Source organism: Macaca mulatta, chromosome 1 (assembly GCF_049350105.2).
Source record: "Macaca mulatta isolate MMU2019108-1 chromosome 1, T2T-MMU8v2.0, whole genome shotgun sequence".
In the NCBI taxonomy this organism is placed as follows: Eukaryota; Metazoa; Chordata; class Mammalia; order Primates; family Cercopithecidae; genus Macaca; species Macaca mulatta.
The window spans coordinates 13,660,860-13,673,168 of record NC_133406.1 but is presented as its reverse complement, the minus strand read 5'-3'; the positions used below and the strand labels follow the sequence as shown (position 1 = coordinate 13,673,168).

Sequence of the window (12,309 nt, the reverse complement as noted above, 5' to 3'; positions counted from 1 at the left end):
TTTTTTTTTTTTTTTTGAGACGGAGTCTCACGCTGTTGCCCAGGCTGGAGTGCAGTGGCGCGATCTCGGCTCACTGCAAGCTCCACCTCCTGGGTTCCCGCCATTCTCCTGCCTCAGCCTCCTGAGTAGCTGGGACTACAGGCGCCCGCCACCGCGCCCGGCTAATTTTTTGTATTTTTAGTAGAGACGGGGTTTCACTGTGGTCTCGATCTCCTGACCTTGTGATCCGCTCGCCTCGGCCTCCCAAAGTGCTGGGATTACAGGCTTGAGCCACCGCGCCCGGCCCCTGCTTGCCATTTGTATGCCTTCCTTTGAGAAATGTCTATTCAGATCTTTTGCCCATTTCTTAATCGGATTATTAGATGTTTTTTCTACTGAATTGTTTGAGCTCCTTATTATATTCTGGTTATTAATCCCTTATTAGATGAGTAGTTTGTAAATATTTTCTCCCATTCTATGAGTTGTCTCTTCACTTTGTTGATTGTTTGTTTATTTTCTTTTGAGACAGTCTCGCTCTGTCTCCAGGCTGGAGTGCAATAGCCGCCATCTTGGCTCACTGCAACCTCCACCTCCCCCGCTCAAGGGATTCTTTTGCTTTAGCCTTCCGAGTAGCTGGGACTACAGGCGTGCGCCGCCACGCGCAGCTAATTTTTGTATTTTTAGTGGAGACGGGGTTTCACCACGTTGGCCAGGATGGTCTCAATCTCTTTTTTTTTTGAGACGAAGTCTTGCTCCGTGGCCCAGGCTGGAGTGCAGTGGCGCGATCTCGGCTCACTGCAAGCTCCGCCTCCCGGGTCCACGCCATTCTCCTGCTTCAGCCTCCTGTGCAGTTGGGATTACAGGCACCCGCCACCACGTCCGGCTAATTTTTTATATTTTTTAGTGGAGACGGGTTTTCACCGTGGTGCTAGCCAGGATGGTCTCGATCTCCTGATCTCGTGATCCGCCCGCCTCGGCCTTCCAGAATGCTGGGATTACAGGAGTGAGTCACCGCGCCTGGCACTTTGATTGTTTCTTTCGCTATGCAGAAACTTTGTAATGGATTAATTATTTTTAATTCTTGTGATGTCAGTGAAGTTGGGACTGATTATGATGGTTTTTCATGTGGCTTGAGTCCATGGAGAATAGGAAAAAAATTAGGCCGACCAGAGTAATCAGGTTTGTGTGACAGCTTTATCTATCATTGTAAATTAATAAACCTGTGTGCTAGTGTCTGGTTCAGTCTTTTGTGCATTTGGAATTTTTAAAGTGAGGCTATCAGGGTTTGTTCACCCTGGATGTAGAAAGCAAAAATCTGGATCTTACACATTCCTGGGATCTGACTAGTGAGGTAGGTAGGCCTGCCCTTATACCACTTCTGTCCACTCTCTTATTCATACTGGTTTCTGTACTTGCTCCTCTGTCATTAATGTACTGGCCCCTGGGCAAAAGCTTGCTAAACCATAGATGTTCTTCGTCAGACTTGAATGCTGACAGTTGAATGCTGGCTTTGCTCTTTCCATCTGCTTTAGCTTGAAAAATGACTTGTGCTTTGCAGTGTGAGAGAATGGTCTTACTTTGTGCATTCTTTGTAGCATCCATCAGTTCAACCCATTCTGATAGTTTCTATGATGATAACATTAATTGTACTTCTTTTTTTTTTTCCTTTTGAGATGGAGTTTTGCTCTTGTCGCCCAGACTGGAGTACAATGGCGCGATCTTGGCTCACTGCAACCTACACCTGCTGGGTTCCAGCAATTCTCCTACCTCAGCCTCAGCCTCCCGAGTAGCTGGGATTACAGGCACCCACCACCACACCCGGCTAATTTTTCTATTTTTAGTAGAGACGGGGTTTCGCCATGTTGGTCAGGCTGGTCTCGAACTCCTGACCTCAGGTGATCCACCCGACTTGGCCTCCCTAAGTGCTGGGACTATAGGTGTGAGCTGCTGTGCCCGGGTATTGGAAAATGTTTTCTTTTAATGAGTGCATTTATACCATTTATGTTTTACTTAATTATTGATAATTTGGGTTTATATCTCTCATCTTACTACTTTTTGTTTTGCTGATGTTTTGTTCCTTGTTTTCTTCTTTTTCTACCTTCATTGGATGACGATGATTATTGTTTTTTTTTTGTTTTGTTTTGTTTTTTGTTTTGAGACAGCGTCTTATTACATTGCCCAGGCTGGAGTTCAGTAGTGCTATCTGCAACTTCCGCCTCCTGGGTTGAAGTGGTCCTCCCACCTCAGCCTTCCAAGTAGCTGGAACTACAGGTGCGTACCACCACACCAGGCTTGTTTTTGTAGTTTTTGTAGAGACGTAGTTTCACTGTGTTACCTAGGCTGATCTCGAACTCCTGAGCTCAAACAGTCAGCCAGCCTCGGCTTCCCAAAGTGCTGGGATCACAGGCGTGAGCTCCGGTGCCCAGCCACTATTTCTTTTCTTTTTTTGTTTTTTGAGACAGAGTCTCCCCCTGTCACTCAGGCTGGAGTGCAGTGGCTCAACCTTGGCTCACTGCAACCTCCACACCCCAGGCTCAAACAATCCTCCCACCTCAGCCTTCTGGGTAGCTGGGATCACAGGCATGCACCCCCATGCCCAGCTATTTTTTTGTATTTTTAGTAGAGACAGGGTTTTGCCATGTTGCCTAGGCTGGTCTCGAACCCCTAAGCTCAAGCAATCCACCCGCCTTCACCTCCCAAAGTGCTGGGATTACAGGCATGAACAACCAAGCCTAGAGATGATGATGATGATGATGATTATTTTTTTAATTTATTTTTTTTTTTTGAGACGGAGTCTCGCTTTGTAGCCCAGGCTGGAGTGCAGTGGCCGGATCTCAGCTCACTGCAAGCTCCGCCTCCCGGGTTCACGCCATTCTCCGGCCTCAGCCTCCCGAGTAGCTGGGACTACAGGCGCTGCCACCTTGCCCGGCTATTTTTTGTATTTCTTAGTAGAGACGGGGTTTCACCGTGTTAGCCAGGATGGTCTCGATCTCCTGACCTCGTGATCCGCCCATCTCGGCCTCCCAAAGTGCTGGGATTACAGGCTTGAGCCACCGCGCCCGGCCGAGATGATTATTTTTATCTGATGTTTCTTCTGTATTAGTTTGGTAGTTGTGGTGGTATGATATATATTGGTTTTTGTTCTTGGTTCCTGGTTCTTAGCTCCCATACCTCTTGTTACAGTCTTTTGTTATAATGTTGGTGTGTCTGGCCTCAGGCAACAGGATCTCTTTCCTGCCCTCCATTCTCCTGCCCCAAGGCAGATCTCTAATCATCTTCACCATTCCGATTGTGGGTCATAAGTCCCTCCTGGAGAGGCTCTCACCCCCCTACACTAGAGGCAGGAATGCTGATGTCTTTGAACTTCTAGATAGCTGAATCTGTGAAGGTTCTTGCATCCATGGAGGGCTTGGAGGCTCCACAGCCCTTCCTCCGTACCTTGCCGTAGCGCACCTCTTCATCTAGATTCTTTGCAATATTTTTTATAATAAACCTGTAAATGTAAATAAGTGTTTTCATGAGTTCTGTGAGCCACTCCAGGAAATTAATCAAATATAAAGAGGGGGTTGTTGGAACCCCAGCTGTTTGAAGCTGGTCAGTCAAAAGTTCCAGATGCCCAGACTGGTGGCTGGGGGTCTGACACTATGTCCAGTCAGATAGTGTCAGAATTGAATCGGTGGACACCCAGGTGGCATCCACTGCTTGGTGTGTGGGGAAAACCCCCACACATTCGGTCACAGAAGTCATCTTCTGTGTTGATTGTTGTAGTGTGAGAAGTGGTGTAGCAGAGGAAAGACATGGTTTGGAGAGAGTTTTAATTTACACAGTAGTTATTCATTTTTTATTTTTCCTTACACAGCAGTTAATTTTTTATTATTTTGAGGTAAGTCTAGAGATTAAAATATGTATCTGTGATTTACAGAAATCTAGTCTAATAATTATACCTCCTTTTGGACCCATGAAAAACCTTAGAACACGCCATTTATCACCTTCCTAACTCATGTGTGACATTTTAACCAATGTTTATTTTAAACCCAAAGAACTGATATTATTACTTTATGTTGTCTATATTAATTTAACTTTACCCATGTATTTACCCTTTTCTTGCCTTTTGTCTCCCCACCCTCTGTATCTTTAGGCTTCTATCCGGGATCATTTTCTTTTTCCTTGAAGACTACCTTTTTTGGGTTTTTCTTTGCTGAAATTGAAGGAAAACATTATTTTTCCTTTGTTTTTGGATTTTTTTTTTTTTTTTGAGATGGAATTTTGCTCTTGTTGCCCAGGCTGGAGTGCAGTGGCACGATCTCGGCTCACTGCAACCTCTGCCTACCGGGTTCAAGCGTTTCTCCTGCCTCAGACTCCCGAGTAGCTGGGATTACTGTCAAGCGTCACCACGCCCTGCTAATTTTGTATTTTTAGTAGAGAAGAGGTTTCTTCATGTTGGTCAGGCCAGTCTCGAATTCCTGACCTCAGGTGATCCACCTACTTTGGCCTTGCAAAGTGCTGGGATTACAGGTGTGAGCCACTGTGCCTAGGCTTTTTTTTTTTTTTTTTTGAAATTTTTATTGTAGCTACATACATAACATAAAGTTTGCCATTTTAACCACTTTTTAATTTAACATTTTAAATTGTGGTAAAATATACGTAACATAAAATTTACCATCTGAACCAGTTTTGAATGTACAGTTTAGTAGTAAATACCCTAGGTGTCTCATGTAAGTGGAATATGGTGTTTGTCCTTTTGTGGTGGCTTATTTCTCTTAGTGTCATGTCCTCGAGGGTCAATCTTGTTTAGTGTGCTCAATAAATTTTAGCCATTCTTGTTTTCTGGAGAGGTGGTTTTTGTTGGCTTTTTCACCCAGACATGCTATGGCATTTGCTGATTGAAGTCCTGAGTGTAAGGCTAACTTGGCCATTCCCTCCTCCCCAAGTGGTATCTGTGTGATGTGGTTTCCACTGCAAATTGGTATTTGCTTGCAGAAAAATGGAGCGTTGCCTGTATCATCATCTGTTACTCATTTGGTTTTTCTTGTTCTGCTAGGACCCTGGTTAGGAGTAGAATGGGACAATCCCGAGAGAGGAAAGCATGATGGGAGCCACGAAGGGACTGTGTATTTTAAATGCAGGTAACTTTTCATTATGAATCAGCATGGTCATTTAGTCAAGATTATATTTAATACTTGAATAAGGAGGGATGGAGAGGAAGAAACGTTTGGCTCATGGAGTAGTTATATTATGGAATTTGTTGTATTCCAAAAAGGCAGTTAACTTTATTTGTGGCTTAATTGCTGCTATTTGTAGAATTTTTCCCTTTTTAAAAAAAATTCTGACTCTTGACCTTATGTGTGGCGTTGCTTTCTACGTCCTTTGTGTGTGTGTGTGTGTGTGTGTGTGTGTGTGAGACAGTCCTTTAAATTGGATGAATGTAAACCTTTCTGGCTCATTATCAATTTATAATCCAATGAGTAAATAATAGAAAAGAGAAACAGCCTAGATATCCAGTAAGAAGGAATTGATTACCCAAAATATAGAACATCTAAATAGTGAAATGCTGAGCCACCATTAAAAAAATTTCTTATGATAGGAAGAGTTACATGTCACCATGTCACATTGCACTTCTTTTTCTTTTTTTTTTTTTTGAGAGGGAGTCTCACTCTGTCACCCAGGCTGGAGTGCAGAGGTGCAATCTCGGCTCACTGCAAGCTCCGCCTCCCGGATTCATGCCATTCTCCGGCCTCAGCCTCCCGAGTAGCTGGGACTACAGATGCCCACCACCACGCCCGGCTAATTTTTTGTATTTTTAGTAGAGACAGGGTTTCACCATGTTAGCCACGATGGTCTTGATCTCCTGACCTCGTGATCCACCCACCTTGGCCTCCCAAAATGCTGGGATTACAGGCGTGAGCCACCGCGCCCAGCCTCTTTTTTTTTGTTGTTTTTTGTTTTTTGTTTTTTTTTGTTTTGTTTTGTTTTGTTTTGTTTTTGAGACGGAGTCTTGCTTTGTCACCCAGGCTGGAGTGCAGTGGCCGGATCTCAGCTCACTGCAAGCTCCGCCTCCCGGGTTTGCGCCATTCTCCTGCCTCAGCCTCCCGAGTAGCTGGGACTACAGGCACCCGCCACCTCGCCCGGCTAGTTTTTTGTATTATTTAGTAGAGACGGGGTTTCACCGTGTTAGCCAGGATGGTCTCGATCTCCTAACCTCGTGACCCGCCCGTCTTGGCTTTTTTTTGTTTTTTTTTTTTTTTGAGATGGAGTCTTGCTCTGTCCCCCAGCTGGAATGCAATGGCACAATCTCGGCTCACTGCAACCTCTGCCTCCCAGGTACAAGTGATTCTCCTGCCTCAGCCTCCCGAGTAGCTGGAATTATAGGTGCCCACCACCATGCCCGGCTAATTTCTATACTTTTAGTAGAGACGAGGTTTCACCATATTGCCAGGCTGGTCTTGAACTCCTGACCTTGTGATCCGCCTGCTTTGGCCTCCCAAAGTGCCAGGATTACACGCCTAGCCCATCACATTGCATTTCTATTAATATTTTTGATTACCTGATGTCAGAAAAACTGCATGAAGCTCTGAAAAGGGTGTTGAGAGCCTTCAGGCAGAGCCTGTCTTCTGAATTTTTGTTGTTGTTGTTGATGTTTATTAGTTTTCAATTTCTCAAAAGGATCTTTCCCTAGTAAGCTGTTTTTCCTTAAGTGTGGTACAGTGAACACAATACTGCCCTAGAAATCAGGAGGCCTCTAGTCTATTTTTAACAATCTTTATTGTTTGTTTGTTTGGTTTATTTATTTTTTGAGACATTGTCTCGCCCAGACTGGAATGCAGTGGCATGATCATGGCTCACTGTCACCCTGAACTCCTGGGCTCAAGTGATCTTTCTGCCTCAGCCTCGTGAGTAGCTGGGACTACAAGCACGCACCAGCACACCCAATTAATTAAAAAAACAAAACAAAACAAAAAATTATCGAGATGAAGTTTTTCTGTGTTGCCCAGGCTGGTCTCAAGCTCCTGGCCTCAAACGATCCTCCCACCTCCGTATCTCAAAGATTACAGGTGCGAGCCGCTGCACCAGCCCGCTTTTAACAGTCTTTATGGTCACGAACAAGACAAGTTTACTAACCTTTAAAATGAAGGTCAGAATTAGATAACCACACAGCGTATCTCCTGGTCCACTATTCCATAATTTTAGAAAGTCAGGATGTTCTTAAAAGGCCAACTCTGCTTGTAGACTTGCCATCTCTGAATTTGTTCAGAGCTGTTCAGGTTATGTGTTCTGGGAGAAATATTTTAGCCAGGCCCACGGATTCCTTAGGTACCTGGACCATGACCTTACAAACCCTCCTGTGAAAGGACCGTTTTTTTTTGTTTTGTTTTGTTTTGTTTTGTTTTTGAGATATAGTCTTGCTCTGTTGCCAAGGCTGGAGTGCAGTGGCATGATCTTGGCTCACTGCAACCTCCACCTCCCTGGTTCAAGCAATTCCCCTGCCTCAGCCTCCTGAGTAGCTGGGATTTGCTACCACGTCTGGCTAATTTTTTTGTATTTTTAGTAGAAACGGGGATTTCAGCAGGTTGGCCAGACTGTTCTCGAACTCCTGACCTCAGGCAATCCACTGGCCTCGGCCTCCCAAAGTGCTGGGATTACAGGTGTGAGCCACCACCCCCTGCAAAAGGACTTTTTATTTGGAACTTACCCCGGCCTACTTCCTTCTTCTAAAAGCTTGCCCAAATTGTTCATAATTTTATGGTCTTTAATGGTCTCTGAATACAGTGATATTTTCAAAGTCTTGGTTACCCTGAGCAGAAAAATCCAGAATTGCTTCAAGTCCTGGGTGATGCAGGATTTGTCCTGAAATGCTGATGGGGGGCCTTGGTTCAGGGACATTGACTCAGTATAGTCATGCATTGCTTAATGAAGGGGATGCGTTCTGAGAAATGCCTGTTAGGTAGTTTCGTCATTGTGTGAACATCATAGTGTATTTACACAAACCTAGATGGTGTAGCCTACTACACACCTAGGCTACTGTATGGCATGGCCTATTGCTTTTAGGCTGTAACCTGTACAACATGTTACTCTGCTGAATACTGTAGGCAATTGTAACATAATGGTAAGTGTTTACCTAAACATAGAAAAGGTACAGTAAAAATACAAAATTGGCCGGGTGCATTGGCTCACGCCTGTAATTCCAGCACTTTGGGAGGCCAAGGCAGGTGGATCACGAGGTCAGGAGTTCAAGACCAGCCTGACCAATATGATGAAACCCCGTCTCTACTGAAAATATAAAAATTAACAAGGCGTGGTGGCGGGCGCCTGTAGTCCCAGCTACTCGGGTGACTGAGGCAGGAGAATCGCTTGAATCTGGGAGGTGGAGGTTTCAGTGAGCCGAGATTGCACCACTGCACTCCAGCCTGGGTGATAGAGCGAGACTTCATCTCAAAAAAAAAAAAAATTAAGCAGTGTGGAGTGTTATGGGTGGTATGTGCCTGTTAGTCCCAGCTACTCAGGCGGCTGAGGCAGGAGAATCGCTTGAACCCGGGAGGCAGAGGTTGCAGTGAGCCGAGATCGCGCCCCTGCACTCCAGCCTGGGTGACAGAGCGAGACTCCGTCTGAAAAAAAATTAAGCATTGTGGAGTGGTATGGGTGGTATGTGCCTGTTAGTACCAGCTACTTGGGAGGCTGAGTCGTTAGGATTGCTTAAGCCCAGGAGTTTCAAGACCAGCCTAGACAACACAATGAGATCTCATCATAAAAAACTAAAGAAAAAAAAAAAAGATAGAAAATGGTACGCCTACACAAGGCACTTAGCGTGAATGGACCTTGTAGGACCGGAAGTTGCTCTGGGTGAGTGGTGAGTGAATGTGAAGGCTGGGACATTCTTGTACCCTACTTGTAGACTTTAGAAACACTGTAGCTTTAAGCTAAACTAAACTTAGAAGTCTTTTCTTTCTTTAATAATAAATTAACCTTAGCTTCCTGTAACTTTTTTATTTTATAAACTTCAAATTTTTTATTTTTTTTTGAGGTGGGGATGGATTCTTGCTCTGTCATCCAGGCTGGAGTGCAGTGGCATGATCTCGGCTCACTGCACTGCCCGAGTTCCAACGATTCTCTTGCCTCAGCCTCCCGAGTGAGCCTTATAGGCGTGAGCCACCATGCCTGGCACTTTTTTAAAATTTAATTTAATTTTGTTTTTTTTGAGACGGAGTCTCACTCTGTCACCCGGGCTGGGGTGCAGTGGCACGATCTCGGCTCACTGCAACCTCTGCCTCCCAGGTTCAAGCGATTCTTCAGCCTCAGTCTCCCGAGTAGCTGGGACTACAGGTGCATGTCACCACGCCCGGCTAATTTTTGTATTTTTAGTAGAGGCGAGGTTTCGCCATGTTGACCATTCTGATCTCGAACTCCTGATCTCAGGTGATCCGCCCACCTCAGCTTCCCAAAGTGCTGGGATTATAGGCATGAGCCACTGCACTGGATCTGAACCTTCTTCCAGAATACCTCCTGAAGGACCTGCCTGAGGGTAGTAATTTACAATTTACTTTTTTTTTTCCAAATAAGTAGGAGTTTACTGGGTGCAGTGACTCATGCCTGTAATCCCAGCACTTTGGGAGGCTGAGGCAGGAGGATCACCTGAGGTCAAGAGTTTGAGACCAGCCTGGCCAACATGGTGAAACCCGTCTCTACTAAAAACAGAAAAAATTAGCTGGGCATGGTGGCACGCACCTATAATCCCAGCTACTGGGAAGATTGAGGCATGAGAATCACTTGAACCTGGGAGGTGGAGGTTGCAGTGAGCTGAGATCGCACCATTGCACTCCACCTTGGTCGGCAGAGTGAAACTGTCTCAAAAAAAAAAAAAAAAGAAAAAATAAGAAGAGTACACTCTAAAATAATGATAAAAAGTATAGTATATTGAACACTTAAACTAGTAACATAGCCATTTATTATAATTATCAAATATTATATACTGTCCATAATAGTATGTGCTATACTTTTATATGACTGGCAGCACAGTAGGCTTGTTTACATTAGCATCACCACAAACAAGAGTAATATGTTGTACTACAGCATTAAGACAGCTACAGCTTCACTAGGAGATAGGAATTTTTCAGCTCCAGTGTGATTATGGGACCTCTGTAGTATATGCAGTCTGCTGTTGACCTACACATCATTATGTGGTGCAGGACTGTATTCTGATTCTTAGCCTTGGAATAACTGCTTACTTCATTATGTCTTCTAGTGTTGTCATGCCAAAACATTCACGTAATTGAAATACATATTATCGTATTATAAATAACTTTTAAAAATTTAAATAGGCACTTTGTTGACATTAAAAAATTATATGGGTAGGTGATGTTGGCTGTGAATTCCGTTTCAGGATATTTTTGGGGCAGTACAAAAGAGATCATTGCATCTGAAGTGGTGGAGAACCACTGGTCTAGACTACTGGAATTTAACTGGTCCTTTAGAGTTTGATGATTTCATGTTGGTTTTTAGTTTCTCTGATCTCTTTTGTAACCTAAGGTAAATATAGTAATCTCCTCAGCTATTATTACTCATAATTAATATCTGTAATGTTAGCAATTAATAGTGGTTTACAGTGTCAAAATAAAAATAAAATGTGTAGATGAATGTCTAAATGTAACATTTTATTTGGGAAGAAAGAATTGCAGTTCAGGGCATACACATAGACTAGTCTTTGGTATATCCAAAGAACAAAGAGAACAGTGGACTTTTTTCTTTTTTTTAAGAAGGAGTCTCGCTCAGTCGCCCAGGCTGGAGTGCAGTTGCACGATCTCGGCTCACTGCAACCTCTGCCTCCCGGGTTCAAGCGATTCTCCTGCCTCAGCCTCCTGAGTAGCTGGGACTACACCACGCCCGGCTAATTTTTGTATTTTTAGTAGAGATGGGGTTTCACCATATTGCCCAGACTGGTCTCGAACTCCTGACCTTGTGATCCACCCACCTCAGCCTCCCAAAGTGTTGGGATTACAGGTGTGAGCCATCGCTCCTGGCCTTCGTTTTTTTTTTTTTTTTTTTTTTTTGAGATGGAGTTTCATTCTTGTTGCCCAGGCTGGAGTGCAATGGCGTGATCTCGGCTCACTGCAACCTCCCCCTCCCAGGTTCAAGCGATTCTCCTGCCTCAGCCTTTGGAGTAGCTGGGATTATAGGCATGCGCCCCCACGCCCAGCTAATTTTGTATTTTTAGACAGGATTTCTCCATGTTGGTCAGGCTGGTCTCAAACTCCCGACCTCAGGTGATCTGCCCGCCTCGGCCTCCCAAAGTGCTGGGATTACAGGCGTGAGCCACTGCACCTGGCCCTTTTTTTTTCTTTTGACACAAGGTCTTGCTCTGTCACCCAGGTAGTAGTACAGTGGCACAATCATGGCTTATTGCAGCCTCAACCTCCTACGCCCAAGCAGTTCTCCCACTTCATTTTTTGATTTTTTTTTTTTTTTTTTTTTTTTTTTTTTTGAGACGGAGTCTCGCTGTGTCTCCCAGGCTGGAGTGCAGTGGCGCGATCTCGGCTCACTGCAAGCTCCGCCCCCTGGGTTCACGCCATTCTCCCGACTCAGCCTCCCAAGTAGCTGGGACTACAGGCGCCCGCTACCACGCCTGGCTAATTTTTTTGTATTTTTAGTAGAGACGGGGTTTCACCGTGTTAGCCAGGATAGTCTCGATCTCCTGACCTCGTGATCCACCCGCTTCGGCCTCCCAAAGTGCTGGGATTACAGGCTTGAGCCACCGCGCCCGGCCCATATTTTGATTTTTTTGTAGAGATGGAGACTCCCTATTTTGCCCAGGCTGGTCTCGAACTCCTGGGCTCAAGTGATCCTCCTGCCTCGACCTCCTAAAGTGCTGGGATTACAGGTGTGACCCACCGTGCCCTGCCTAGTACCTTTTATAAAAAGGAGAAATGTTACATATTATTCTGAAAGAAAGTTCACTGGCACTAGTAAAGTTTTGGAGAGCTGGCTAGCAAGCTCTGATCGGTGAGTGACAGTGGTGGGTAAGATTAGTCTTAGAGTCAGAGCAGATTGTTTTAGTAACTATTAAATAAAACTGGCTTCAGGTTACAACAGGCAGTTTCAGCAACTGGGCTTGTAATAAACTGAATTCTTGGAGCAGGTGCTGTGTGCCCCGAGTACTTTTTCCCCCTGGCCCCTTGACTCTGATTTAGTTGCGTATGACAAGAATGACCCAGTTTCTGTAATCAACTTTCACAAGATTTATCCAAGATTTATGGCCATGCACCAGTCACCTGTGTCCTTCCTAGGTACTTCTGCTCTCTACTTCTTGTCTTTTGGGGGAGTTGAGGGGTCGAAATATGA

The 12,309-nt window shown here is 44.7% G+C and overlaps 1 protein-coding gene across 14 annotated transcripts in view; it reads left to right on the top strand.

Annotated features, from left to right (window-relative positions):
• The window catches only part of TBCE (tubulin folding cofactor E), an 83,322-nt gene that overhangs the window by 26,314 nt on the left and 44,699 nt on the right, over positions 1–12,309 (top strand). For 11 of the 14 annotated variants that reach the window (XR_003727395.2, XR_013413804.1, XR_013413806.1 and 8 more), the window contains 1 exon segment: positions 5,021–5,105. The exons of the other annotated variants lie outside the window; for them this stretch is intronic. Coding sequence is in view for 6 of the 11 variants with exons in the window: in XM_015126572.3 (XP_014982058.2) it covers positions 5,021–5,105 (85 nt within the window). In the remaining 5 variants the exon portion in view is untranslated. 14 annotated transcript variants of the gene reach the window in all.